This window comes from Anopheles gambiae, chromosome 3 (assembly GCF_943734735.2).
Source record: "Anopheles gambiae chromosome 3, idAnoGambNW_F1_1, whole genome shotgun sequence".
In the NCBI taxonomy this organism is placed as follows: Eukaryota; Metazoa; Arthropoda; class Insecta; order Diptera; family Culicidae; genus Anopheles; species Anopheles gambiae.
In genome coordinates, this window is record NC_064602.1 from 39,174,719 (window position 1) to 39,201,898 (window position 27,180).

The 27,180-nt window shown below is 39.6% G+C and overlaps 1 protein-coding gene across 1 annotated transcript in view; it reads left to right on the plus strand.

Annotated features, from left to right (window-relative positions):
* LOC1279098 (neural-cadherin) overlaps nucleotides 1-2,863 on the plus strand; it is a gene marked incomplete at its 5' end in the record, with an annotated part of 30,316 nt that extends 27,453 nt beyond the window's left edge. The window contains one exon of the mRNA XM_061653439.1: nucleotides 2,353-2,863. Within this exon, the coding sequence (XP_061509423.1) occupies nucleotides 2,353-2,603 (251 nt within the window). The remainder of the gene's footprint in view (nucleotides 1-2,352) is intronic.
* Nucleotides 2,864-27,180: the final 24,317 nt, after the last annotated feature.

The window sequence follows — 27,180 nt, forward strand, 5'->3', positions numbered from 1 at the left end:
GGACGTAAACCATGCACTCGATATGTTCAATCGGAAATTTACGGAATATTTATCTGCCTGTTGCCCTATAAAACGTCCACGACAGGGTCCACCGTGGGGTAATGCTCAATTACGCCGTTTAAAACGAAACAAATCTTCCTGCTATCGGTTTTACCAAAACAGTGGAACACAACAATCGAGATTGCGGTTCATCGCTGCACACAATGTATATAGAAGCTATAATAGACAACTACACTCTCGTTTTTTGATTCGTATACAGTTCAGCTTAAGAAGAAAACCGAAAAATTTTTGGAGGTATGTCGACACAAAACGGAAAAACAGCTCCCTGCCAGCTATAGTTTCCTTTAATGGAACAACTGCGTGTACCAAAGAGGAAACCTGCAATTTATTTGCCGATCGTTTCATGAGTTCGTTTGCCACTGAAGCTCCTGGCTTCTCATTGGATGCTGCTCTCAACAACGTGCCCTCCGACGCTGTCAATGTTAATGTGCGTGACATAAACATCTCCAGAGATTCTGTGCTAAAGGCACTCAAGCAGGTCAAACCATCCTACAACCCTGGACCTGATGGTATTCCAACCGCAGTTCTTGCCAAATGCAGCGAAGTTTTGGCCGGACCTCTGGCTCGTATCTTCACACTCTCTCTCAATCAGCGTATGTTTCCAGCAGCATGGAAATCGTCCTACATGTTTCCTGTGCATAAAAGGGGGATAAGAGCTTAGTGGAAAACTACCGTGGCATTACTACTTTGCCTGCAGGTGCTAAGGTTTTTGAAGTCGTCGTCCAGAACTCGCTCTTGAACTGTTGCCGCTCGCTGATATCAACACGCCAACACGGGTTCTTCCCCCGCCGCAGTGTGACCACCAATTTGGTGGAGTTTGTATCTCACTGCCATGCTGCATTCGCTTCGGGAGCCCAGATGGATGTCATCTATACCGACCTTAAGGCAGCCTTTGATCGGGTGAATCATCGCTTGCTGTTGGCTAAGCTTGCTCGTCTTGGATTCTCTACCCCTTTAGTGGAGTGGTTCGAATCTTACCTCACCAATCGTCGATATCGCGTGAAAGTTGAATGTATGACATCTAGGGAATTCGTGAGTTGTTCAGGCGTGCCACAGGGTAGTAACCTTGGACCTTTACTGTTTTCTCTATTTTTCAATGACGTTACTACTGTAGTAAGGGAATCTGAATGTTTATTGTATGCGGACGATCTTAGACTTTTTTTCCTGTGAGGTGTTTTGGTGATTGTCTCCCGTCCTGCAAGCATCGATCGACTCTTTTTCCGACTGGTGTCTGAACAACAACCTACAAATTTCTGTTGACAAATGTTTGTCCATGTCGTTTCACCGTTCTAATTGTCCAATAGTGTTTAACTACTGCATCTCCGGTACACAATTACAACGACACAGTGCAGTAAAAGACTTAGGAGTTACCCTTGACCGTAAACTTGACTTTCATGTGCGCCATAACGAAATTATTGATAGAGCGAACAGAATGCTAGGAATTATACGCAGGCAGTCGAGAGAATTCTCCGACCCACATTGTCTTGTCGCACTCTACAAATCACTAGTCAGATCCATCTTAGAATACTCCTCAGTAGTTTGGTGCCCATCGTCGTTGTTATGGTCGAATAAGATTGTGTCAGTGCAGAAAAAATTCACCCGTTTGGTCTTACGGTTCACACCCTGGCGTAACGTAGCAGCGAGACCTAGTTATCATGCCCGGTGTTTAATTTTTGGACTCGAGTCTCTCGCTACTCGTCGCGAAACGGCGCAAATCTTGTTTATGAAAAAAATCATCCTAGGAGAGATAGATTCACCGGACCTTTTAGCTAGAGTTAATTTCCACGTACCTGCTCGTATTTTAAGAAACTTTAGGCTACTAAGAGTTGACCAAACTAGACGTGCATATAGCGATAATGAACCTTTGACTGCGATGGCTATCAGATTTAATGCACATTATGACTCTTTTGACTGGAATTCCCTAAGTTAACCTGTTTTTCTTGCTGTGATACTCTGTGTTATTTATTTTGTGCTGATGTTACATTGTACCGTGATGCTTTATGTTATTATAAGTTTAGTTTATAAGATCAGTGATAAGGCCTATGAAGGCCAATCACTTAATATTTACAAATAAACAAATAAACAAATGTGCCATTTTGGGAGTTATGCGCCAAGCTCCAGCCCTCTCCAGCATCGCCCGATTATTATTTGCTGCTTCAATGTTACGTGGTTTTTGTGTGCGTCAGTTCTTTGTTTGTAATCAAATGGGAAGCTCATTTATAACCATGGGCCAACAACGCTTTGCTAACAATGTTTTATTATGTTCTGTCCATTCCACGAACGCACCAACAGGTCCAGATATTGCCGTCGTGTCCGACCAGGTTGTCGGCAAGGTGGACGTGTTCCTGGACGACCGGAAGCGACGCGTCGACATCGACTCAGCCTCCGGGCCATTCGACGATCTGCGTAACTACGCCTACGAAGGTTGTGGGAGTACCTCTGGCTCGCTAAGTTCCTTACAGTCAGGTAAATCAAAAAAATCGCCCAAACCCATAATAATCTTCCAAACCTGCCCCGAACAGCACACGACGATAAACACCTAAACTGTCCTTGCTGTTCCTTCTGTTTCGATAAGTTAGTCAATATTTACGAATCAAGCGAAGCGCAGATCGAAGATGACGATGTTAGCTAAGAGTAACTGTAGCTATCGCAGGTGCTGTACGTCTCTTGTTCCCTAGGTCAACAAGAAACAAGATAAGCAAATTCGTCGTATATGAAACACGATTTTGGTGATTTTCTTACCAGCGTGCTGGTGGAACGGTAGATATTCTTTGTAAAATAGTCCATTAAAATCCATACTTACATGCTACATGTAAAATCCATACTTACATACCCGCGGAAACGATCGTTCGAGCCGAGACGGATTTATAGCATTGCATTTTTGCACTGCACCATTTCACAGGAAAACAAGAAATTGCAAAATTGATGAGAGTGCATAGTTACAGAGCAAATTTAAATCGAAATTTATTAACCATCAATAGAAGGTTCCTTAAGGTTACAGACGAACGGTGCAGCTCGCAGAGTTGGATTTCTCAGAAAACAAGAGCATTAAATGCTCGCTATAATTACGTAAGGTAAATGGAGCAACATTGTGACAATTCAAGAAATTGTCAGCCGATAAACAGTAAATCATGCATGTAAAAATCGAAACTACAACCCAAATATATCATGTAGACACGTACTAGTTTCGTGCCAGTAGCGACACTGTATAAACAGTAAATATTTCAATTTGAAAGGACAAATTGTTGGAAGAAAACGAGTTCCCTGAGCAGAAATTACATGGATGGGAACTAGAAAGAGATTGCTCATTAATGGAGCCAAAAAGATGTTGTTTTTAAAATGATATCGTCTATTTGCAAAATGTGTACACGTGTTCCTTGAGAAGGTGAGCGAAGCCATATTGCCATGTTGGTAAAATGCATCCAGAAAATGATCGAACAATGTTGATCTGGTGAAAGCGAACCCACGCAGTAATTGTATGGTGTAGCCCATCCTTCAAATCGATAACATTGTTTGCATATTTTCTGTATTTTTTTTTCGTTACTGCAATCGAACAAACAATGCGATAATGAGAGACGAAAACTCTGCTCAATAGATGAAAGTCCCGAGTAACCTTGGAATAGTAAAACGTCGTACACTCCGATATTCTTAACCCTTGTGATGAACTCGTCTTCTTGTTCTTCTTCTTTGGCACAACAACCGTTGTCGGGCAAGGCCTGCCTGTACCACACGTGGGCTTGGCTTTCAGTGACTAATTGATTTCCCCCCATAGCAGGATAGTCAGTCCTACGTATGGCGGCACGGTCCATTTGGGGTTTGAACTCATGACGGGCATGTTGTTAGGTCGTACGAGTTGACGACTGTACTACAAGACCGGCTTGATGAACTCGTCACTATGGGGTAAACGCCCTTCCGGAAAAGCACAAACAAGATCCAATGAAAATCAAAGCAGAAACCAATAATCAAACGAACCTACATACGCACATCAAACTCATCCACCGTAGACAAGTTACAAAGCAAAACGAACTAACCATACCCCAAAACTGCCTAACATTATGCTCGTTTGATAGGGTTCCTTTCCAATGAAAACTTTTATGAAACACGAATGAAAGCAAAAACATTGACAAAACCAACCGCATAGCAAGAAAGCGCAGTTTGGGTAAATTTCGACAGGGCTCGTTTCGATTTTGTTTCATTAATTATTTGAACGATGACTTCTTAAATATAAAAAAAAACATATATTCATATATTAACATACATTCTTCAGTATACCGTTTGGTGAAGTCGATCTGAGCGTTTAATAAAACCAGCGCCTGGTTGCTTTCGTTTTCGAAGCAAAAGTCTAGTCAAACATCTTGCACTGTTTGCTGGGAAACTTTACAACTATGGAATCCTTTGCGTTGAGCGCAAAAGCATGATGAAAATTATCTGTTTTCGCAAGGATCAATCGAAATAGTTTCATTTTGTTTTTTCGGGAGGAGAAGGAGGGCATTTTGGAAGTGGATCAAAAGAGCGTTCGTACCGGCGCTGCAGATGAGCTATTGTTGCCAAAGCAGTTGTGACAGCCGAAATTGGCCGCCACGATCAACCAGGTTCTAGCCGCTCCCGAAATCCGAACGAACAAAACCGAATGCTTAGTGGTGCTTAGAGAGCATTAGCGATCAATAAGCCGGAGAAGCGAACGCGCGTGTGCGCTAGAGCTGAAATAAATACTTTTGTCGGATTAAAGCAAGCAGCGAGATTAACGAGAGTTTTATTTTTATTTTAACAAAAGTTAAAGTTAAAGAAACCACTAGAATTTGGTCGCCAAATTCTACAGCTATATTAGGGAGCTTCTGTTGGCCAATTTGAGAAGCGTTTATTGAACGAGTTGCAATGAATGAACGTTAATAAAGTGCAGTTTGCTGCATTTTCCTAATGCTCTGCAATCCTATGCGTCCGGAAGGCAGAAATGAATCCGGATTGTACAGAGGAGATTCGCTTAACAAATAGCATACTGATGGATGATAATGTACGATTAAAAGTACTTCATTTCGATATATTTTTCCTGCATCTATATTCTATCGGAGCTTGCATTTACACATTTTATAAGATTATTAAACAGTTGAGGTTGGGTAGAAGGTTGGGATTTTGAGTAGAAGAAGTCATAGATTTATATAGTTTCTATTGTTGTGCTCTTCAGTTCGGGTATTTTTGACTATCGAAAGATGAACGAATTGTTGACTTTCAAGTTGCTGTGATTCATTCTTTCAGCAATGGTATCTAATTTATTGTTGCGGTTATTTATACTGTCACCTCAATCCGATCGTACTTCATGATTAATCATCTGCAGTGATTGCTAAGTGCTAGCAAAAGAAAGAAAAATCGTTTACGGTTTCTAGTTAGATACTGCCACCCGAGATGTGAAAGGATTGTTATTCAGCTAGCTGAATCAAGTTCAAACCCATATTTGATACTTATCTGTCTGCTAGATCGGCCATCGAGGTTGTAATAAAGAAAAATGAAACGCTCGTAGTGTTGGTAAAAAAGGGGAACTTTTTCGATAGTATTAACGATAGAATCCGATTTACGTAGCAAATACAGTTAATTCATCTAATTGTGTATGTGTGTGTAAACGAGATGGGGGGAAATGTAACATACAATACCAGAAATAAACGATAAATATATTTCGTCCCCAAAAAACGAAAGCAAAAATAAATCAAAACTACACAAATATGTCCAAATGGTAATCGAAAAACAGAAATAGGTAAATTTTTCCATCGATCATTTCCATGCCACCTTTACGCTGAAATAAAAGTTAGACGAATAAAAAAGTGAGTACGTTCAAAATCATGGTAGTACATACGAACGAATTGGTGACGTGTGGAGAAAAGGAAGCAAAAGAACAAAAACACAAGAAGGTCAAATGAAAACAAAAACACAAAAATCAAATGAAAAAGTCGTACGTGCATATGTGAGGAACGTAAGTTGTAAAGATAAGAGTTTAATAAAAAATTGAATAAATACAAACAAATTAAGCCACAATTGTGTTGCCTTTATAATGTTTCTAAGAGTGAAAGAAAAAATGTTACGACAAACAGCAGATAACAGGTAATGAAATGAAAGAAGGAAATTAAAAAAATATTTCAATGTTATGACATATATGACAAACATATGAAATAAAAATGAAACGATCTCCATGGATGAGTATGTAACAAAAGATGTAAGCAAATTTCAGATGAATATATTACTTCATCTAACTATGCTTATAGTTTTTTTTCAATCCTTGAGCTTTTGATGCAGCTATTTACGGCAGCTTTATTTTATTTGTCCGTGTATTTATGTTGTAGTTTTATCAATGCTGAATTTAAATTGAACTCATGTGGTTAAACGCAACATTGAGGAACGTAGGAAGCATTCATTTTGTGGTGTTTGTTTTTTGTTCTGAACAAATTTAATTATCGAAAGTGTTAAGCCGGAAACTTCTTGGCTCAAGCAATTGCGCATAATGCTTTCACTGTGCCTGCAATCATCTGCGGTTCATCATTGTATACTTTTGCTTTTAGGGCGCTATAGGAGAACCAGCCAACCAATGTCTACAACGGGAACGAAAAGTTTTAGTCCGTGCCCGAGACAAGTGTTTGTGGGGCATCTGATTTTGAAAATTTTGAAAGAACCCGAAAAAACTCAAAGGTTTCCAGAATTGGGACGCTGGTATTGTACCGTTTTGTCCGTCAGTTGACCAGGTTCAACTTTTCCAACGAAGTCCGCTTGGATGGTCATGCTATGCGAAGCTTGGATGGTCATGCTATGTAAATAGCAAGTATTTGTGTTGCGAACGCGACTATTTTAATTTTATAAATTTCATTTAATTCAACTTCTCTTACGAGCGATCGCTTCGACGATCTCGATTGAAAACTTAACGGTCAGTTACGAATGTCAGGTAGAAAGAAACGTTAAGAAAGACAAGACTATATTTCGTAAAATCAACATACATCGCAAGACGCCTTTTTTTATGTACCCAAAATAATAAAACATAGACAGGAAACTTTGTACGATCATGCGTATCATAAATCATCTATAACGAATGCAGCTTAACAAACTTGCAACAGTATAGCACAGAATAATTAACAGCTCAGACTAGCGCAAATTATTCTACTCAGGGATCATTATCGCTACACTAAATAAATAGTACCCTTTTCGAGGATCACCATACGAAATAAGCATAACGCGATCTGCATACGCACAACTCTGTGCAATAAAAGAACGGGATAGGATCCATGCTTCCATCCACGGTAAATAACATAAACAACCCACGCCCGTGCACGACGAACGTTAGAACAGGGTAAATCATTAAAACAAGACAAGCAGGCAAAAAGGATCGCAGTAAAAAAAATCCATGCGAAACAAATGATAAGGCGGGCGAACATTACATCCTCGGTCTTCGCGGAAAAGAAAAAAAAAGATATGTAAAATGATTATTGACATTGAAGTAATACAGCGTAAACCTTAAAGTGTAAATAAATAAATAAAAGTTTAAGAATTTTTGACAAGCGGTAAAAAGAAAATTTACCAGAAAACCGACACAGGGGGCATCCATAAATTACGTAACGCTCAAAGGGAGGGGGGGGGGGGTTCCCTGTAGCGTTACGGTTTGTTACTTAGGGGAGAGGGGGGGTTCACATTATGTTACGTAACGTAATACAATCCTATCACTGGTCACTGACAAATGATCGCCCACCTGGGTAAGTTTTGCACTTTTATTTCTTTATATCTTTTAATAGGGAATACGAACTTGACATTTATAAAATACCAAAACAGAGGTTTGACAGAAAATTGCCATGAAAAAATCCACCGTGTAATACAGGTTTAAGAGCCGTGTGTCTCAGGTAAAGACTGTAGTTTTCAATCTTACCGTCAACAAAATTCAAACAGTTACATGTCATTCTACGCTAAACGCATCGACCTGTATATTATTGTTGGTAAACAACAGTCGTGCGGTGCTGTCAATCAGGATTAGTTGGATAATTCGGCTGCCTCGATCATCGGCAGCGGTTTGGGTTGGCAGTGAGGAAATTGTGTGCTACAATAGAGCTGTCCGAGCTACATGGATACATGTACAACGTAGCGCTACTAAACGAACTGGTGAGTAGACTGCCTCCTAGTATGTTTACTAATGGGGCCGTTTTTAAACACACCAGGGACAAAGTCAACCTAACTGACTTCGGAAACTGGATAGGAAAGTTGGCCGATGCCATAGCCGGCGCAAGGGTTCACTCCTTCGGCAATGGCGAGACGGAGAGAAAGGTTGATGAACGCAGACAGCCTAAAGGGGAACCCTTCACCCACGCCCATCCATGGACAAGCCATGGACGCAACAATTCGTCAGTTAGGCGCAACGTTATGGGTCGGACTTGTGCAGTTTGTAGAACTGGGTGTTTTAGTTTGGAGAGTTGCAGACGTTTCAGGCACCTGAACGTGCATGAACGATGGAACGTCATCAGAACGGAGAATTTGTGCCGCAAATGCCTGCGTCAGCACAGCAACGCCTGCCACGTAAAGGAGCCTTGTGGCATCAACGGTTGCGGGTATATGCACCACGATCTGCTGCACGATCCTGCGAAGCATGAAACAGCACCAACGACAGTTACGCCTAGATGTAATGCGCACGCTACGGAGTCATCTGATGTATTGCTTCGTTACGTTCCGGTGACGTTACAAGGAAAAAATCGCTGCTTTCGTTTAGGGAGCAGCCATACGATTTATATTGCCCTTCTGTCCAAAAGATTATACAAAACCGAATTTGTAAAAAATGTGAAATATATTTTGCATCACATGTTTTGCTAAACGAGCATTTGAGAATGCATGCTAGCCAAGGAGAAGGGAAAAAAACCTTACTTCAGAACAAAAGAATGATGATAGGTTTAAAGAAGTAATACACATACATAATGAAGATGCCATACGGAATGAAAAAGATGCCAATGTAATCGAAACAGATAGTGTTCCTATCATAAACATTACTGAACAATTGAAGCCAATCTGGCAAGATGTCTAAAAATGCTCAACATATATATTATGCGTTTCTTTAATTATAATTTTTTTATCTAACTTTCCTTTCATTAATGAAACATAAATTTTAATTAAACATTAATTAAAACAACTCTGCATACTTTATAAAAGCAATCAAATAAAAAAATATAAACCCATATTTTTTTGTATTTGTTGATGCAAAACCAAATTAAGGGGGGGGGGGAGTGTTCGATCATGCGTTACGTAATTTTGGAAGGGGGGTCTCCTCCAACGTTACGTTTTGTTACGATAGGGGGGGAGGGGTCGAAAAATCCCAATTTCAGCGTTACGTAATTTATGGACGGCCCCACAGAGGCGTTAATTATTTTAATAGTTATATTGATAACAAAATACCTTTTCCAAGCATGTTATATATTCGGATCGATATAAAAAATAAACACACAGCCGTAATAGTTAACCAGACCATTCCTAGGTGTATCAAACACTTACTACATTTAAGATTTCTCATTCAATATAAGCAGGTAAACGGTTCACACAAGTATTTTTATATGAGTAATTGAATATCTTAGCTCAAATTTACACGACAATATGATCGTAACGCCTACCACCAACGATGAAAATAAAAGTGAAATAAGATAAAAATTGCAGGCTGTGGCGTGTTGTTCCCCATTTGCTCAACACATCATTACACCGGGTCTAGAGAGGGCCATCGCCATCACAGCGCAGCCTAGACATTTTTCCGCTATCCAAACCGTGAAACGTGCACGGAATACTAATCTCCCGACAGTGTACCATTTTCACCGGGCCTCCAACAAAAGAGCAGTTTCAATACAGCCATCTTACCACCACTTCATCAGCCTGTTTGGCGAGGTTTGGCAAGGTACTGCCACTGTACTGCCGGTGGAAGCATCTACCGACGATAGGCGCAGTTTCGTTTCCATTTTCTCGCACTCTTACATTATTTTGCGTATAGGGCGACACGGTAAATGCTTCGTCCAACACTGACCGGGCCGAGTACTCCCGAAGCTACATGATTGGAGCTAAGGAAGAGAAGAAAGTTCACTCTTTTGCCTTACCCCGAGACAAGTGACGGATTTTTTAGCGTCTCTAAATAAAACTCAAATCACGAAGACAGCTTAAAAAAACACTTCTTTTTATTAATTATAATTTACTGCAGCCGAAAGAAATAGTGCTGTTGAAAACGTCTTTACAAGGGTAATGAAGCTCTAAATGCTATTGTTCAGAACTAGCTCAGTACAGTGTATGAACTATATGTCTGATTTTGTCACGTGTCTCATTTGCAGCCTAGACAGAATTATCGCAATTTTTCACTGAATCCTACTGCTTTCGGCTGAGAGGCATGGGAAGGAGATGCATTTTACAATTTTTACTTCGGAGTGTTTGCACCGCCAGATAATATTCACCTTAGCTGAAACGCGTCAACAATTTTAGAAGCAAGCGATTCGAAAACTTTGGTATAACAAAGAGATCCTTTGGCGTTGCTGTTTAGTATGGTTACCATCTTAAGGAGGAATCGCTTTTAGCTCATTGCGCACGCTTTCCAAGTTGTGCAGTAACAACAGTGCATCCTAACGTGGTAATGGTGTGGTATGGTTTTTACGAGGTATCCTCACGTGGTACCGGGAAATTATACCAACAAAATGTATTCAGTGACAAAATCGTTCGATTTCAATATGCAATTTGAAAAATTTCTAAATTAATATGCAATGTTCAACACAAATATACATATATACAAATAACTCATTGGAATACTTTCATGGTATTTGGGTAGTTTCATGTAAATTTAACGACAGATTTTCACATAGGCTTAAAACATTACACACTTTTTAGTCAACCCTTTCAATTTATTGCACGGGTACGTGTGGCTGCTCAGCATGTGTGTAGAAACGGTGTAATAGTTTATGCTGTTCGTACACCAATGCATTTAATTTCTCTTACCGAAAACGTGAACAGCGTATGACGCACTGTAAGCTGTAAGCTCTGTCACGGCTGCAAATGATAATAGTCCTTGCGCAGTGCAGCACAATCGTAGGCAAGGTGTATTTCGGGCAAGTGTGTTTGTATATAGGTCTGTATGAAGCTGTGCATAAACTGCAATCTTCAAGAAAATGTGTCCCCACTACGAAGAAACTTAAGTCAGCGCCTATGTTCTCCCATTCGTACAAAATGAATCTGTGCTACGGTGGTGTCTGTGATTCTACGGGCGTTCTACCGGTATGCACCACACGGTAAAATAGGTTTTCCACCGTACGACGGCCAAGCCACCGTCGCAAACTACAATTAACAAAACAATCTGCAACCGTGTCTACTGAATTATGAGCTAATTTAGGTTTTTAGAATACGTACGCTAATTTCTTTCCCATCCTGCTGATTGTTGGTTTTAACAGTTGGTTCCAAACTTTCTACCTATGGAGGCTGAGTGGCTGGTCGTATTACCGGTTTGCCACTGTAAACATTTGCACGTTTGTTATCTTTTACCTTTTTGCATCCCTCAACATTGGTGCAAATGAGCAACGAACAAAACGACCGCGAACAATTGCTCACTTTCTCGCTTTCTCTTTAGCGGCGCCGGCTAACTTTGCACGTAAATAGCAAAAGTTTTGGCTGCAACTTTTACACTCCTGATTTTCAATCCTCTTCACTACTAAGCTTCCCTTCTTCTTTTCCCGGGAATAATGGTTTTCGTGGCAGATCTTGCAACCATAGTGCATACAAAACGATGGCACAAAATACTTTCCCGTTCGATTGGTAAAGGCAACAAAGAACGAACGGAAAAAGGACACACACCTTTCTCTCCATTGCACTCGATTGGCTCCTAACGGGCGCTTCTGCTTTTGGCCACTTTTGGGATTGCGATGCTTTTAAGGTAGAGGTTTATTTTTCCACTTTTTTGAGGATTTTTTTTTTCAATTTTATATTATTCACCTAAAACTAGTTCTTTTTGGTTCATTGTCGTAGCGAGAGAGTGTGTTTTCATGCCAGCGACCATGACTTTGGACAAGGGTTGCACGAAGGCGGTGAATAAAAGAAAACCAACGGTTGATTGCGTTTGGGTAAAAGTTGGTCTGCTGGATCGGATGTCAGCAAGAACCGAAACCGCGCTTCTCACCTTATTTGTTCATTTGCTGTAGCAATTTAGCTTATTATTGCTTTTGCTTATGCTCCTTCTGTGTTGAATGTTTGGGTATATAGTGGCGTATTTCGTTAAGTTTTATATCTGTGCGCCTAAGTTTCTGGTTTGGTTTGAATTCGTTAGTCCTTCCCGCTCCCGATGAATGTCAAAATGTTTGCACAATGGTATTTGTCATGTTGCCATCGTAGTTGCGTTTCAAACCGAAGTTCAGTTCACCATAGTTAGGAAAGGAAAAAAAAACTTTCTGATTCAATCAGTTGAAGAACAACTATGTAAGAAAAAATTGGTGAAAAGCTGCCCTGATATTGAATGGCTTGATCTGAAACATAACCTGTAAGTGGTAATTTTTCTTCTGCCATTTGACATAGAACCCACAAAGTCAGTTTGATAGAAACTTATTCTTCTTTTTTATCTTATTTTAAGAATGTTTTGTGCAATATCAAAACGAATCACAAATAGTGGTAAAGCGATCATCTACTGTTATGTTATGTGTGTTATGTTCCGTTGAAAAGTGCTGGCATAACCTGAATCCCATTGCGCAACTGTTCGGCAACTTGAATTCGCTTTGAAAAGCAAATGCGATCATACGATACGCTATTACAAATCAAACGTTAAGCTAGCTACAAATTTCAATTCTTATTTCTTTCCAATTAAAAAGCGTATTATGGATAATGCTATTTGTGCATTGAAGTGCTTGTTTTTGCTGTCTATTAGCAAATAAGTGACCAAATATATCGATTAAAAAAAATCAATTAAGTAAAATGTTTTCAACTACCCTTAAATTTATATCTTGTTCGGATAGAATTAAACGGAAAGTGCTCCAACAACACTATCGTTTTTTAAACCCCGAACATACGATTAGATGTTATTTCGAAAGAACACCTTTACTTTAATTACTTACTCTAACCAGTTTAAACAATCCCAATGAAACATTAATATACAAATATAGCCAGTGATGTACAATTGACCACTTACCCTCTTTAGCCCCGCATACTATTCATTTAGGGGATCAACTTGACCGACCACAGTCGGTTGTCACACTTCGTTCGTCAGCGAACGAACATCATAAAACCATTCTCGATGCTGTGCACCATCGTTATAAGAATGATCATTTTTGTCGCTGGAACTTTTGTCAACTTTTAGCATAAATCGCATGCAATAAGCAGCACATGCCGAATAATACGCTTTTTTGAAAATAATTTGGTAATGAAAATATTCAACGGTTTCGTCGCTATTGAAGTCCTTTAAACTTTTGCCGTTTTTTATACCGATAAGGGACACCTTACTGTTGTGCAATAAACCGTCATGACCACCGTGGTTTGTAGACGAATATCGCTTTCCCTGCCTGCAGTATACAATGTAACAAAATAGTAAGTTTTCTAGTTTTTAAAAAAAGGTATTTTTTGTTCTACATTCTACAAACACACCACTTAAAAGATAAGCTCTTACTCAGTCTGGTGTGATTAAAGTTTGTCAGTTGTCTATTGCAAGCTCAGAAAATCAAGACGCCGATTTTATGCCCAAGTTTTCTGCACAAAAAAGCGGTTCAAGTACAGCAAGTGTGATTTTGCCAACACTCAAAGTTGTTACAACATCAAAGTTGTCAGCATAGCTGTACCTTTTGGCGGATCTCATTCATATTTGTGAAGTGCGAGATCGACTTGAGAGTCGTCTTTAAAAAGCACTCAACAGTAAGTATGCTCGTAAAAGGGGGAATACCTCTTCGTCTTAGGTGTACTCTGCTTCGCAAAGCAATAGCTGTGATTTAAGTATTGTAAAGGCTAAAATGCTGCCTTGGGACGAAGGGTGTACGCTTGGGTGTGGAGAGTAGCTCCCTACAATGAAATGCAAGTTGAATATCGTGATGAGAGTTAGGTAGGTATAGAAAATCCAAAATGAAAGTCCTTTCTCAAGAGCACCAAAGAAGACAGCATCTTATCGCGAGTTGGTACTTTATCACACGCACACACCTTACGGCGAAGGGATTATATGTTTTTCCACGACTGTATTACCACGTCGGAGACGAATTGAATCAAACCCGTCAGCCAATAGTAGTTAATGCTTACCAGGGCAGGCGGCTGCAAAAGCTCCGGAAAGCTCTGTGTCCCTGACGATGCAGCTGATAAGCCACGTGCATGACAACGAATTTTACACTCCATCGCGTCACACGATCTATCACGACGATCGGCACGGTGGAAGGTAACCATATTTATACCACCCGGTACACTGTAGCGCTAAATTTATGCGTACGCTGGTATTTACCATCGAAAATCCAGCCATCATTGGTGCTCACAAATAAAACCATATATACACATACATAACATTGCATACAGCGTATGCTACTGAATTACGATTCTAAAGAACGCCCTATGATTTGTGATTGCGGTCCGTTGCGGTACAAGGTACAAGGTATGTTTGATGTGTAACGCTTTGTGCTTTGATCAAATTGGAATGTTATGCATTGATAAAGCGTGTTGTTTGTAAGTGTTCCCAAACAAGAAATGGTTATCGTTTCATGCAAGTGCGACACTTTCGTAAATATTGGTTTCCATAATTATTTCGCTATATTTACGCAACAGTGAGCCACCATTGCAACCTAAACATTTGGCTATCCATTTAACACCACAAAAAGGCGGGAATGGTTCTGTGATTTTCTCCATCCAGCTGAAATTACGTGCAAATTACATAAAGTGTGCGAATGACGTGTATCGTGCTGAATGAAACGAGGGAGAGATAAACAAGACAGCCCTTTTTGACGCTGATGCACAGCGGATGAAAAAAGGATACAGTGGCGACGGCCTTAATCACCGTGGTATCGTTGCAAGTTAACGCAACTTGGATTTTTTTCAAGCAAAATTATCATAGTAAGTAGAGATTGAACTTTACACAAACAATAATTTGTGAAGTATTTGTTTGCTTATAACAAGATAAATTTTAAATGCAGCTTGCGATTTATTCTTGAGGGGTGCAATGTTTTATTTGGATTTTTTAGATAATTTATGTTACATTGAGTAACACCATGAAGCATTGCGAGAATAGATGATAATCTTGTAAAACAACTAAATAATTATACAATAATTTAATATATGAAAAGAATCTAAACATTTTTCAAATCAAACATCAAATTTTTATAATTAAAATCAACCAGCTGAATCTGTTCAAGAAAATATTGAAAGAATATTAATGATTAGTTTTCGCCATCTCGACTCAGAATAATTTAAAGGTCATATGTTAGAGGATTATTTCTAAAAATTTTAAATTATTATATATTATTTCCTGATTTTCAGTATATTATAGCTCGTCATGTTGCATATCGTTTGGTCAATCTGCCCGATTTTGTTTTTACCCTATCTCTTAGGAATCGTTTCATGCCGTATATTTTCTTCGTTGAAGCTACGTAACGATCTATAACCGTACATTATTCTCAAAATTATCCTTTCAGTTTGGTTGTAATGCAGAAAACAGTTGATTAAAGATCGCTCAGTCGCCATAGTATTTTTGCTCTTAATCTGTCTTTCACTGTCTCTCTAGAAATTGCTTAATGTAGATGAGCAGTTACTGTGCGCTGCACAAAATATGACCAGAGCGAAAATCATTCATTTTTTATTCTTAACTGTGAACAAAATTAATTCCACTAATTCCATGAATTCCATTGATTCAAAATATCCCGTCAGTGAATAAAAATGATAAAGAAACACAGCACACATATCAAACATATTGCTCAACCCTAAAACCAACCCCCATCTTATGGAAATTAATGCTCTTTTCAGCATCGTTCCAAAATAGTAACAACTAAAACTTGTAACAATTGATCTATAAACTTGAATTCAATTTCATTCCCCTACCGAAAAGCTTACAGTTTTCTATTACCTTAAACAGTGTTTCATCATTTAAAGATAATGTTTTATGTCCTCTTAAACTCAAACGAACAGACGTGGAAAACTTAAACGAATAGACGGGGGGGAAACAGAAACAGGAAAAAAAAAAGCGCGAGTGAATTGAGTAGAATGGGTCTAATTGAAAGCGTTGAAATGAATTGTTTCTTTTACTTGAAGCATACAATTTATATCCCACGAGGATGAAATACAGTGTACTCCAGAAGAGACCGCTACGTTGCTTTGCTAATCGGTGCTCAACTTAGCTTGGAGTTCCCTGAAGGAGTATCGTTCATAGGACACTCATTTGACGAAGTTTTTCCATCTTTGTTACAGGGTACATTCTCGGGTGAAAGCATTGTGGGGGGAAACATTAAGATGTTCTCCTTTATGCACAAACAAAAAAATGAATAAACGTAAATATACGAAAATGGAAAATAATTCAATTTCATCTACTCCATCTATTCCATCTACTTTGACTGTAGCGAGTCGAAAACAGAAGTGGCTTCAAATCTGGTTAAAGCTTCGGATCTCGAAATCTTGGTCAAAGTCCCCCCGTGAAATTGTATGAGTACACAGTTCGGTGGATCGTGAAGGAAAGGTAACAGCTCTCGTCCCGGCGACTATCTGCTAACGTTGCTGCTGTCTCAGTAAGAAATTGTGCGATACAGAATCAGTGCAGCAAAGGCGGAGACAGAAAAGTTCACATACAAAGTGAGCATCCTGTTAGAAGGGATGGACGACCCGTTCCCAGATTCTACTTTCCGTGGGAGACTTATTCAGTGAAGCTTATGAATAAATTAAGAATTGCTGAAGTCTCCTATGACTACCAAGGGCGTTCGTTATTTGGCAAGCATTGGCAGGACTCTTTACAAGCGGAGCGGAGTATAAATGTTTGTGCTTTAAGGATACCTATGCCTTTACCCCGCTTCATACCTTCTGGCCAATGACGTCTTTAAGCTCGGGCAGATTCTTCTATTCATGGTGATAGTGATTCATGGTGATAGTGCGAGGGAAAAAAGAAACATTCATAAAGTAGAGCAATTACGGTAAGAATATCAATTACTCCTCGTTTTCCGGCGGTTTTTTGGATGAATTCTATGGGGTGTTATTTTTTATTTTCTTGGATGCATTCTTCTTCGCTTTTGCCACGTGCTAAAGATACTCTACTGTTGCGAATCACGTAGTAGCTGCTAAAGCGGACAGTGCAAATGATAGCCCAACAACAAATAGACGAAAAATTAACTTTAAACTCCTTCAAGGCGCTGGCAGTACCGGCCACCATTTCGTGCATACTCAGCAGTCTTTTATAATTGTCATCTTGTTTCACCCTTCTTCTCCCACGGGAAAATGTACTTTTTGGTGGGTAAGGGAAGTGAGCACTGTTTTTCTTCGCATTCACAACACAGCTAAGCCAACGAGCAGCAATGAAAACTGAGTAACAAATTGAACGCCAAAACCATTTCGCGGTTCCTGTCCGGAAGTACTCGCTTTTGTTGGAGAAAATTTGACATACCATCACGTGATGATGCATGATCACAATGGAAAATATCGCACTACTCACCGTTCTCGGAAATTACAGACCTTTTCGATAACCGATTTTAAGCTACATCCGGTTACCGAAAAGGTCTGTAATTCATCAGAGCAATTACAACTGCTTGTTTGAAATGAATTATTGCACCATGCTCGGCACCAAGAATCGCTAAATTATGCACGTGTGGATAATCCAGGTTGTCTAGTTCGGCTTGTCGTGAAAAGCTGACCGCAACTGCAACTCATTACATGATGGCTCACATAAGGCTTGGAAAAATAGCAACCAAAAGAGACAAGTAGTTTGTTTAAACTGAGAACTGTTCATTAAGGGACAATTAACTTAATCTCAGCGTTCAAGGTTTATTCATCAACTTAAAAGGACATTTGTAAGGAAGGACTCAAGGCTATTTCACATTTTGAACATTGGTTCTGAAAAGAAATCTGAGCAAAACAAATCACTGGATCAAAAAGCTTTCAGATAAGATTATTCAGAAAGATATATCACCTGTGGTAGATTCGGCCCGCACTTTGCTTACCGGAACCGTGTGGGGTATCGAGGCGAGAACGTACCGTAGTTGGTTTAATTGCGAATGAATCGTATCATTTGTTCACTAAGTTAGGAAGATGGTCAAGTTACACTTATGCAACGGACGGGTGGGACTCGGAACTTGACTTGCGCGATGGATCGGATTCCAGGTGACGTTAAAACGCTGCGGGAGTATTAACCGATTAAGGTGCAAACTTGCACTTCTTCCGTAGACGTCGGTTACCCCGACTGAACAGCTGATAACTAAACGTGGTTACCAATTGGGCAGAGCCTTCGGCGGCATCTGCTAATGGGGAGAAACACTAAACACGAGTGATCTACGTGTATGAAACTAGTGAACTGTCTCACTGTTTCGAATAAGCTTTATTTAATTCTTAAACAATGATGACACAATGTCTCTTTACACTTCTCTTATGTTTACGACTAATATTGACCTATTTTCATTATGTGGTTGCTAACCTTCCTGCTTTGAGGTTCGTTCATAAAAATATAAAGTCAATGTCCGGTTGTTTGTTTGTCACTTGGCGTTATTGTTGCGCAATCGTTTTGCAGCCGTTCTGAGTTGCGAGGCGCGTTTCATATTACCGTTGTGTTATGTTTTTGTAAGCGGTCGGTTCGCGCATCCTGTCCTACGGTTTGTGTGTGCTAATCATTTATTGAATGGTAGGTTTTCTGTCTCACCTGATTCGATTGCTGGTTAATTTGGATGTGTTTTTTAGTTGGATGGTTTTTATTACCAACGATTATGTTGAGGTGGCTTTTAGAGTTGGTTCAACTCTTAATGTTATGTCGTCCAGTTTTTGGTTAGTAACGATTGTATAACTGCTAAGGTGGCTCAATAGGTTGGTTGAACTGTTAGCAGTAAATCTGCAACAATTTTGTAGACTAGGTTCAACTTGTTTTTATCAAATATATTATTTTATCTTATTCTAGACATGCCTGTTTAATGCTTAATCTTTATTGTGGGAAGAAATTGCACGATATATATAGAAATTAGATTTTTTTTCATCAAAATTAGTTTCTTTCGCAGCCCACATCTGTTAACACCACGGACAACGAGTGTTCCGCGGACCACAAGTTGTAGACCACTGATCTAATGCATGGCAGTAGTATATTATGTATCGCTATCGCTATTATGTATTGCTCGAACGAGTGCAAATGACTTTAGTGCAAGTGACATGTGCTTGTTGAAAGGTATTCGCCTAAAAGTCCCAGCTTTCAGCTCGTTTTAATCACTAAGTGAAAAGTTTGAGTAATTTCTGTTGATAGTTTTATTTTGTGTGTCGGTCATCCGTGTGACTTGATTAATGATTTGATTTTTTGCATTTTCTCTCAAGCGTGCGTTTTGCCAACAGTAAACCTTTTCCATATCGTTCCCATTGTTCAATGCGGGATTCATCGAAGGGTTACACTGGAACCATTCATTCGCGCTTATCAGCAGGGCGTTAAACTTGTTCACCGGACTTGTTCTATAGTTGGTGCTTTCCAGTTGCTTACTTTGAAAAATTTGTATCGTGCTTCTTCCCTGCTTTGGTCTGGCTTGCAGATTGACGCCCTGTCCTGTTGGTAACCTAAGAATGCAACAAACAGGTCGTGGGAAAATCATCGTGGGTTAGTACATTCGCGCTTGAGCTCAAAGTAAATTTATGTTTGAAAGAATTGTTGCACGAACATTTTGATTCGTTTTGGTGTAAGGAAAGGAGTCAAGTCTACATCTTTAATTTTCCGTGTGTCTTTTGCTGTGCAGACTTTAAACACAAATCTAATTACCGTCCTAGTTTGGGGTTGTGATTGATCACGACTTGAATGAGTATTTTGCTAGTAGTATGATTCATGAGATTTGGAACTTTAACTCTCATATTTCGTTTCACGTTTTCAGCACCAGGTCGGAACTAATTGGGTTGACATGTTTGTTTGGAATGAATCTTGAGCTTTCCAAAAGAAGAGCAAAATTTAAAATTTATGTTATTCAGGTAGGTGAAGAATATTTAATATTGAATATTTATTTTACAGCTTATTGAGCACTAATTGAACAACTGTTGATGAAATAATAAAATTTTGTCAACACAGTTTGATTAAATATTCAAACAGTGCTGAAATTTAAATTCACTTTGCGCTGTGATGACGCTAAACCACTTTCAAGAAGTTGCCATACTGTGATGATGCTTTGCTGTAGGATGATGCAAATGCAGCAAGCTTTAACGACCGTATCATCGGATTGCATAAATCAAATATACCACAAATGGTTTTGCAAAGCGTATTCAAACCAAGATAACCCTGTTTCTTAATATACCGTCATAGAGTAGGTGTCGAGTGCCGACACATGGTGAATACAGTTGCAGTTAAAGCGACGAACAGGCCTGTTCTGAGCTGTCCCTTACTCGAAACGATTTTCACAAGAATAGAAAACTGCACTGCATTTAGCCTCTGGTAGTGTTCGGGTGTCCGGATTTTTGGGAAAATATTGAGGCAAAACGATAGTGTCGGTTTGATAAACGTCGGAACAAAGGGCTTTTTTGCCGCCTCCTCCCGTTGCCGCCGTCACAGCTTGACGACTCTCTGGTGCTGTTGTTACTAGGGGAACGGCTCCAGTAAAAGGAAGAATTGTGTCGCCAATGCCATTTTACTGCCATTCTGTTCCAGCCATTCTTCGTTAAGCAAGACTCTCAGGCCTGTGGGAGGCCAAAACATAGCGGAGATGTGAATGATGGAAAGGGTAGAATGTTCAACCCACCGAGTTCCGCGGTGTTTCTAGGTTTCTAGGCGTCATGTCGGGCAAAAAGAATAACAATTGTGATAACCTATTTTGCTAGGGTTGAATTTTATCGCGGTGAAGGAGGGGATTGTACGGTGACGTATTTGTTCGGTTTTAGCTTGTGTATAGAAGTTTCATTAAGTGAAAGTTCAGTGCAAACATCCTACTAGTTATGTTGGTTATGGCAGTTTGTTAAAGCAATAGTTCGAATGAGTGTGAAGGAGATGTACAATGAATGCGTATGTAGGGTAAACTGCAAAACACAGTGATTGGTGTATTTTAACGAACAGCCAGAAAGTCAATTCCTCTCATAAACAGCAAAAATTATGTATGGGAATCGAAAATCTCAAATCAATAACCAAAAACATGACGAAAACTGAATCCTTCTTCAAACGCCCAAACGACACGTTGCACAGCACACACTAGCGCATTTGGGAGTTGATCATGGCACTACGCTGGGCATTAGCATAAGAGAGTATGGATTTTGAAATACGCTCGGTACGGTAGATGAGCGGTCCCGTTGCCGGAAAAGTTCTAAATAACTTTCTCAAATTCATTAGAAAATTTATTTACCTGCACTGTAAATTGATGTAAACAATGTTGAGGATTAATCGAAACAAGTTTCGGGCTGTGTTTTCGTAGTTGCTTTTAGATTGTGTGGTTCTGCAAATCTGCATTCCTGCAACAATGTGGATGTTAAAACGCGTGGACGCTGCCGCGAGCATCGGCTTTATAATATTTTACTCCTGGGATTTCTTTACTTTCGGCTTTCATGTAGGTTTCCTCATCCATTCAAATGCAACCATGTGGTTTGGTCAGTACCTGACAATACAGCTTCCGAGCCCGGTGTTTTCTGTTGTCAACAAAATGCTGACAAAAGAATCAATTTTTTTTTTGCATAAAGGGGCATCACTATAATTGAAATAAAGTGACCCATTCCTAATGAACCAGGCTTTATCTTATATAATATCTAATGAACCAGCTTATATAGTGCCGGTACTCACATACGCCTCTGAGACATGGACACCATCCAAATCTGACGACACCTTCTTGGCCGAGTTCGAGAGGAAGATGCTCAGAAGGATACATGGCCCCGTATGTATGGAAGGACAATGTATGGTATGTAGGAGCCATGATAACGACGAGCTAAACGAGATGTAAGGCTACCTCACTGTCGTGCAGCGTATCAAGCTCGCCAGGCTCCGGTGGGCTGGCCATGTTGTACGCATGGAAACGGACGACCCAGCCCGTAAAGTCTGTCCAGGCCGTCCACAAGGACAGAGGAGGCATGGTAGGCCCAAACTGAGGTGGCAAGATGGCGTGGAGGCATCTGCCATTAAAGCCAGGATAATTAACTGGCAGACGGCGAAAGACCGTGAGCGGTTTCGTAAACTCCTGAGGCAGGCCAAGACCACAAAGCGGTTGTAGCGCCGGATAAGTAAGAAAATTATCAAATAAATGTTGAAAGCCTATTTAGGAAGATATGACCAGGCAGGTCGTTACGCAAAATAGAAAGATGCCATATGTAAAGTAGCTTAATCACAATGTTTGAAAGCTCCCATTCACTTGCTGGCACTTATCGCCTTACCGAAGGTTAATTTTTGGAGAAGCGAAAATTATTTGAGAGATTTTGCAGGCAATTTGAGTTTATTTATTTATTTATTTCGTATATATAACCGACGGACCATGGTGTCTAATCGGCAACCTTATAATAAAATTAAGGAGCATATAAATAAACCTCTAGTTATAAGCAAGAGTTTGGTTGAAGTATTTCCAAATGTAATCAATTTTACTAATTTAAGCACATCTTTCTATGTGAAGTTCCAGATTTGGTTAAAAAGCTCGTAGTTGTGAATTGGAATGTACATCCTTATGATCCTTGCTCATGTTTGGAAATGTTAGAATGTATCTCTTATGTCTCAAACAGACCACATGAAATAGAGCTTCTATTCCCGTATTGTAAATCAATTTTTGGCTCAGCATTTTGTTCCGCTTTACTTTTTTGAAGTCAGCAGTATGAAAATATTGCCAAAAATCCTGTAATAACGTAAACCATCATACTTCTTACTTGTATCATACAGTTATATCCAATAAATCTCGACTTACTGTTTTTTTTCTGATATTCTTCCAAATAATTCAATGTAAATAATGACTTATGTCCTTCATTACGAAAGAGCCTTTAAATTTAAATAATTATTGTTCGAGCGCTGGAATCAAGCATCTTATCCCTTACTGAACAGTTCTCAGTTTAAACAGACTACTTGTCTTTTTTCATTTATGTTTTTTTACCAGCGCTATCATCATGTAATCAGTTGCAGTTGTCTCTCCGCGGTAAACTAAACACGACAACCCAAATAATCCACACTTGCATAATTTAGCAGCTCTTGATGGCGAGCTTTGTGCCATAATTCATTTCAAACAAGCAGCTGTAATTGCTCTGGGCACGGTACTCAAGACAAAGTGCACAAAACCGTTGCAATAGGACACGTGGGACACAAGCATCAAGCAGGGGAAGCATCAAATTAAAACGCGGATGCAAAACTTTTATTTAATAAACTTACATCCACGAAAAAAGCTAGCATGTTTCGCTGGATCCAAGCACAACACACCACCCGCCAATCAGCCAGTGGTGTATCATTTAGTACCGGATGTACCCTAAAATCAGCTACCGAAATTATCTGTTATTTCCAGGCGTGATGTGAAGAGCGAAGCTTTGCACTGTTTTCGTTTGGAGGTGTTGCATCTGAAAAACAAATTCCTCATACCCCAACCCACCAAATATTTTCCTGTGGAAGGAAGAGCATGATGACCGTTACTAAAAGACTGCTGAGCCTGCTTGAAATGGTGGCCGGTACTGCCAACGCCTTGAAGGAGTTAAAAGTTTATTTTCTGTCTGTTTGTTTTGGCCTATCATTTGCACGGGCTGCGTTTGCAGATATAACGTCAATCACAACACTAAATTATCGCTAGCTGGTGGCAAAACCCAAGAAGAAAGCATCCAACAAATGAAATGAAATGAAATGAAATGAAATGAAATGAAACACACAAAAAGAAAAGAAAAACGCACACCCACTAGAATTCCATCCACAAAACTGCCAGGCAACGAGGTGTGATTGGTATTCCTACCGTAATTGCTCTACTTTATGAATGCTTTTTTACGTCACACTATGAACCATGAAAAGGTCCCTCGCGAAAGGACGTCATTTGCTAGAAGACAAGGAGTAACATAGGGTAGAAGCATAAGTATCCTTGAAGCATCAACATTTCTACACCGCTCCGTGTGTAAAAAGTCTTCCAATGCGTGCTAAACGACGTACGCTCTTGGCAGTCATAGCAGACTTGAACAGTTCATAATTTATTCATAAGCTTCACTAAATTAGTCTCCCACGGATTCTGGCAACGCCACGCCCGTTCCTTCCAACCGGATGCTCACCATGTGTGTGCACTTTTCTGTCTCCGTCTTTGCTGCACTGTTTATTTTTCTCACTATCCCTCGCCAAGGCAAAAGTGAGATGCAATAGTGGACGCGAACTGTTACCATTTGTTCACGAGTCACCAAACTATGCATCTACACAATTTAGCGAAGGAACTTGGGCCAAGACTTCAAGATCCAAAGAATTTAAACAGATCGCTTGAAAAAATTGCTCTTGTTGTCGACTCTTTACTCTAGGCTGGAACACAGTCAAGTAGATGAAGTTAAATAATTTTCTATTTTGGTTTATTGACGTTTATTTATTCGCTTTTTTTTTATTTGTGCATAAATGAGAATATTTCAACAGCCTTTCGCCCATCAATGCCTACATCCGTGGTCGTACACTCTCACAAGGATTGAAATACTTCATCAAGAGCGTGCCCTACGATCGATGTTCCAACAGGGAGAACCAAGCTATGCTCAGACCCTAGTATCAAAGCAACGTAGCGGTATCTCCTAAAAAACACTGTATTCCATCCTCGTTTGATATAAATTATACGCTTCAAGTACATGAAACAATAAATTTCAACGCCTTCAATTACACCCACTCTGACCAATTTACTGGCGCAGTTCTTTTGCTATGTCTTCTTTTACCTAACGTTACCCAGCAACTTTCTGTTAAAGTCATGGGGTGAACAGATAAAAGCACTTTCTTGCGCAGCTTAAACACTGTATAAGGTAGTGAAAACTATATCCATTTCGGTTGACGAACGAAATCGAAATCAACATTACAGATCAATTGTCACATGAGCGTTCAGTTTCACAATGAATGAATGCTTTCATTCAGTTCCTCAAAATGAGGGTTAGTTTGGGGGTTGATCGAGGGTACATGTATACATGCGTTGGGTTTCCAATCGAGACTCATAAATTACATTCACTGACGAAATAAGAATCAATGGAGTGTAAATAATTTGAATCACAGCTGAGAATAAAAAATTAATGGTCTGCGCTCTGTTTACGCCTAGAGCAAAAATAAATTTTAAATTTGACTTGAACTTGATAATATAGCCCGCTCGGCATATTTTGTGCAACGCAAGGTAACTGCTCATCTACATTGAACAATTCCTAAAATATAGTGAAAGACAGAATAAGCGCTAAAATACTAAGGCAACTAATCAATCTTCCACCAACTGTCAACTGTTTTATTTTTTAGTTGTATTTTCGATTGTTTTTTTTTTTTCTAAAGTACAACCTTACATAAAAAGTGGTTGTAATTGACATGTTTAAATGTACGGGCAAATTTTGTAACATAGCTTCAACGAAGAAAATATGTGATATACTATGCGATTTTTAGATAACAGTTTAAAATCAAAAATCGGCAGAATTATGCATTTACTGACCTAGCTTCTGAATATTTTGAATGTTAAATGTTCTGAAAATCAGGACAGAGAGTAAACAGCAATTTAAAAAAATAATCCTTCTACACATACTCTTGATATTGCTCTGAGTCGAGAATGCAAACAATTATAATTTGTAATCTTTAAATATTTTCTAGAATATTTTCTCTTTGGGGAACACGGAAATAAAACCCTCACTATACATAAAATACGATCAGTAAATCTATCCATTGTTTAACTTTCAAAATACAAGAATATTCAGACAGGAAACATGATCAGCAGTATTAAGTTATAAATTGAACGAGAAAATAACAACTGTAGCATATCTCTTTTACAGAGCTTCTTGTAATACACAATCAGCTATAGACAAATTGTAGCCATGGCAGGTCAGATTTGTTCGGACTGTCAGTATAAGACGTTACACTTCCTATAAACCTCGTCTAAGACTTTTCTTTTCATGAGCATGAAAATGCTCTCCTATCTAAGGTAAGACCTCTTAGCTCCAATGTTTCTATTAAGGGAAACCTGTTTCGGGTTTCTATGATCGCCTGAACGATCAACTGCCGGTTTCAATCAGTCCGCTTCGAACAGTTCGTTCCACCTCGGCTCATGACAGTACAAACTGCCCTGGAGTCTTGAAATCCTTGCAAATATTTCAAGTTGTGTCAGTTTACAACGATATCACAGTGATTAAGGCTGACGCTACTGTACTCTACGTCCAGGCGGCCGTCGCATTTGGGAGCATACCGGTGTATGCATAAATTTAGCGCTACAGTGTACCGGATGTCATAAATATGGTTATCTTTCCCGGTACCGATCGTCATGATAGATCGTGTGACGCGATGGAGTGTAAAATTCGTCGTCATACAGGTGGTCTACCAACTGCATCGTCAGAGACGCAGAGCATTCCGGTGCCTTTGCAGCCGCCGGCTGTGGTAAGCATTAACTACTATCGTCTGATGGATGATCCCACTCACTTCCCTTTCACCAGAAGGTGTGTGCGTGCGATGAAGCACCAACTCGCAATAAGATGTTGTTTTCTTTGGTGTCCTTGAGTAAGACATTTCATTTTGCATTTTCTACACCTCCCTGACTCTCATCGTGATTGTCAACAAGCATTTCATTGTAGGGGGTGTCTCTTTACATCCAAACGTACACCCTTTCGCCCCAAGGCTGAAAGCAAAGTTTTGCCTCTACGATTCTTAAATCCCAGCTATTACTTTGCGCTGCAGAGTACACCGAAGACGAAGAGGTATTCCCCCTTTGCGAGCAAACTTATTGTTGAGAGCTTTACAAAAACGACCCTCATGTCGATCTCGCACTTCACAAATATGACTACAATGCGCATAAAGGTACAACTGTGACGTTAACTTCGATATTGCAACAACTTGGTGTGTTGGCAAGAGCACACTTCCTGCTCTTGAACCGCATCTGTACG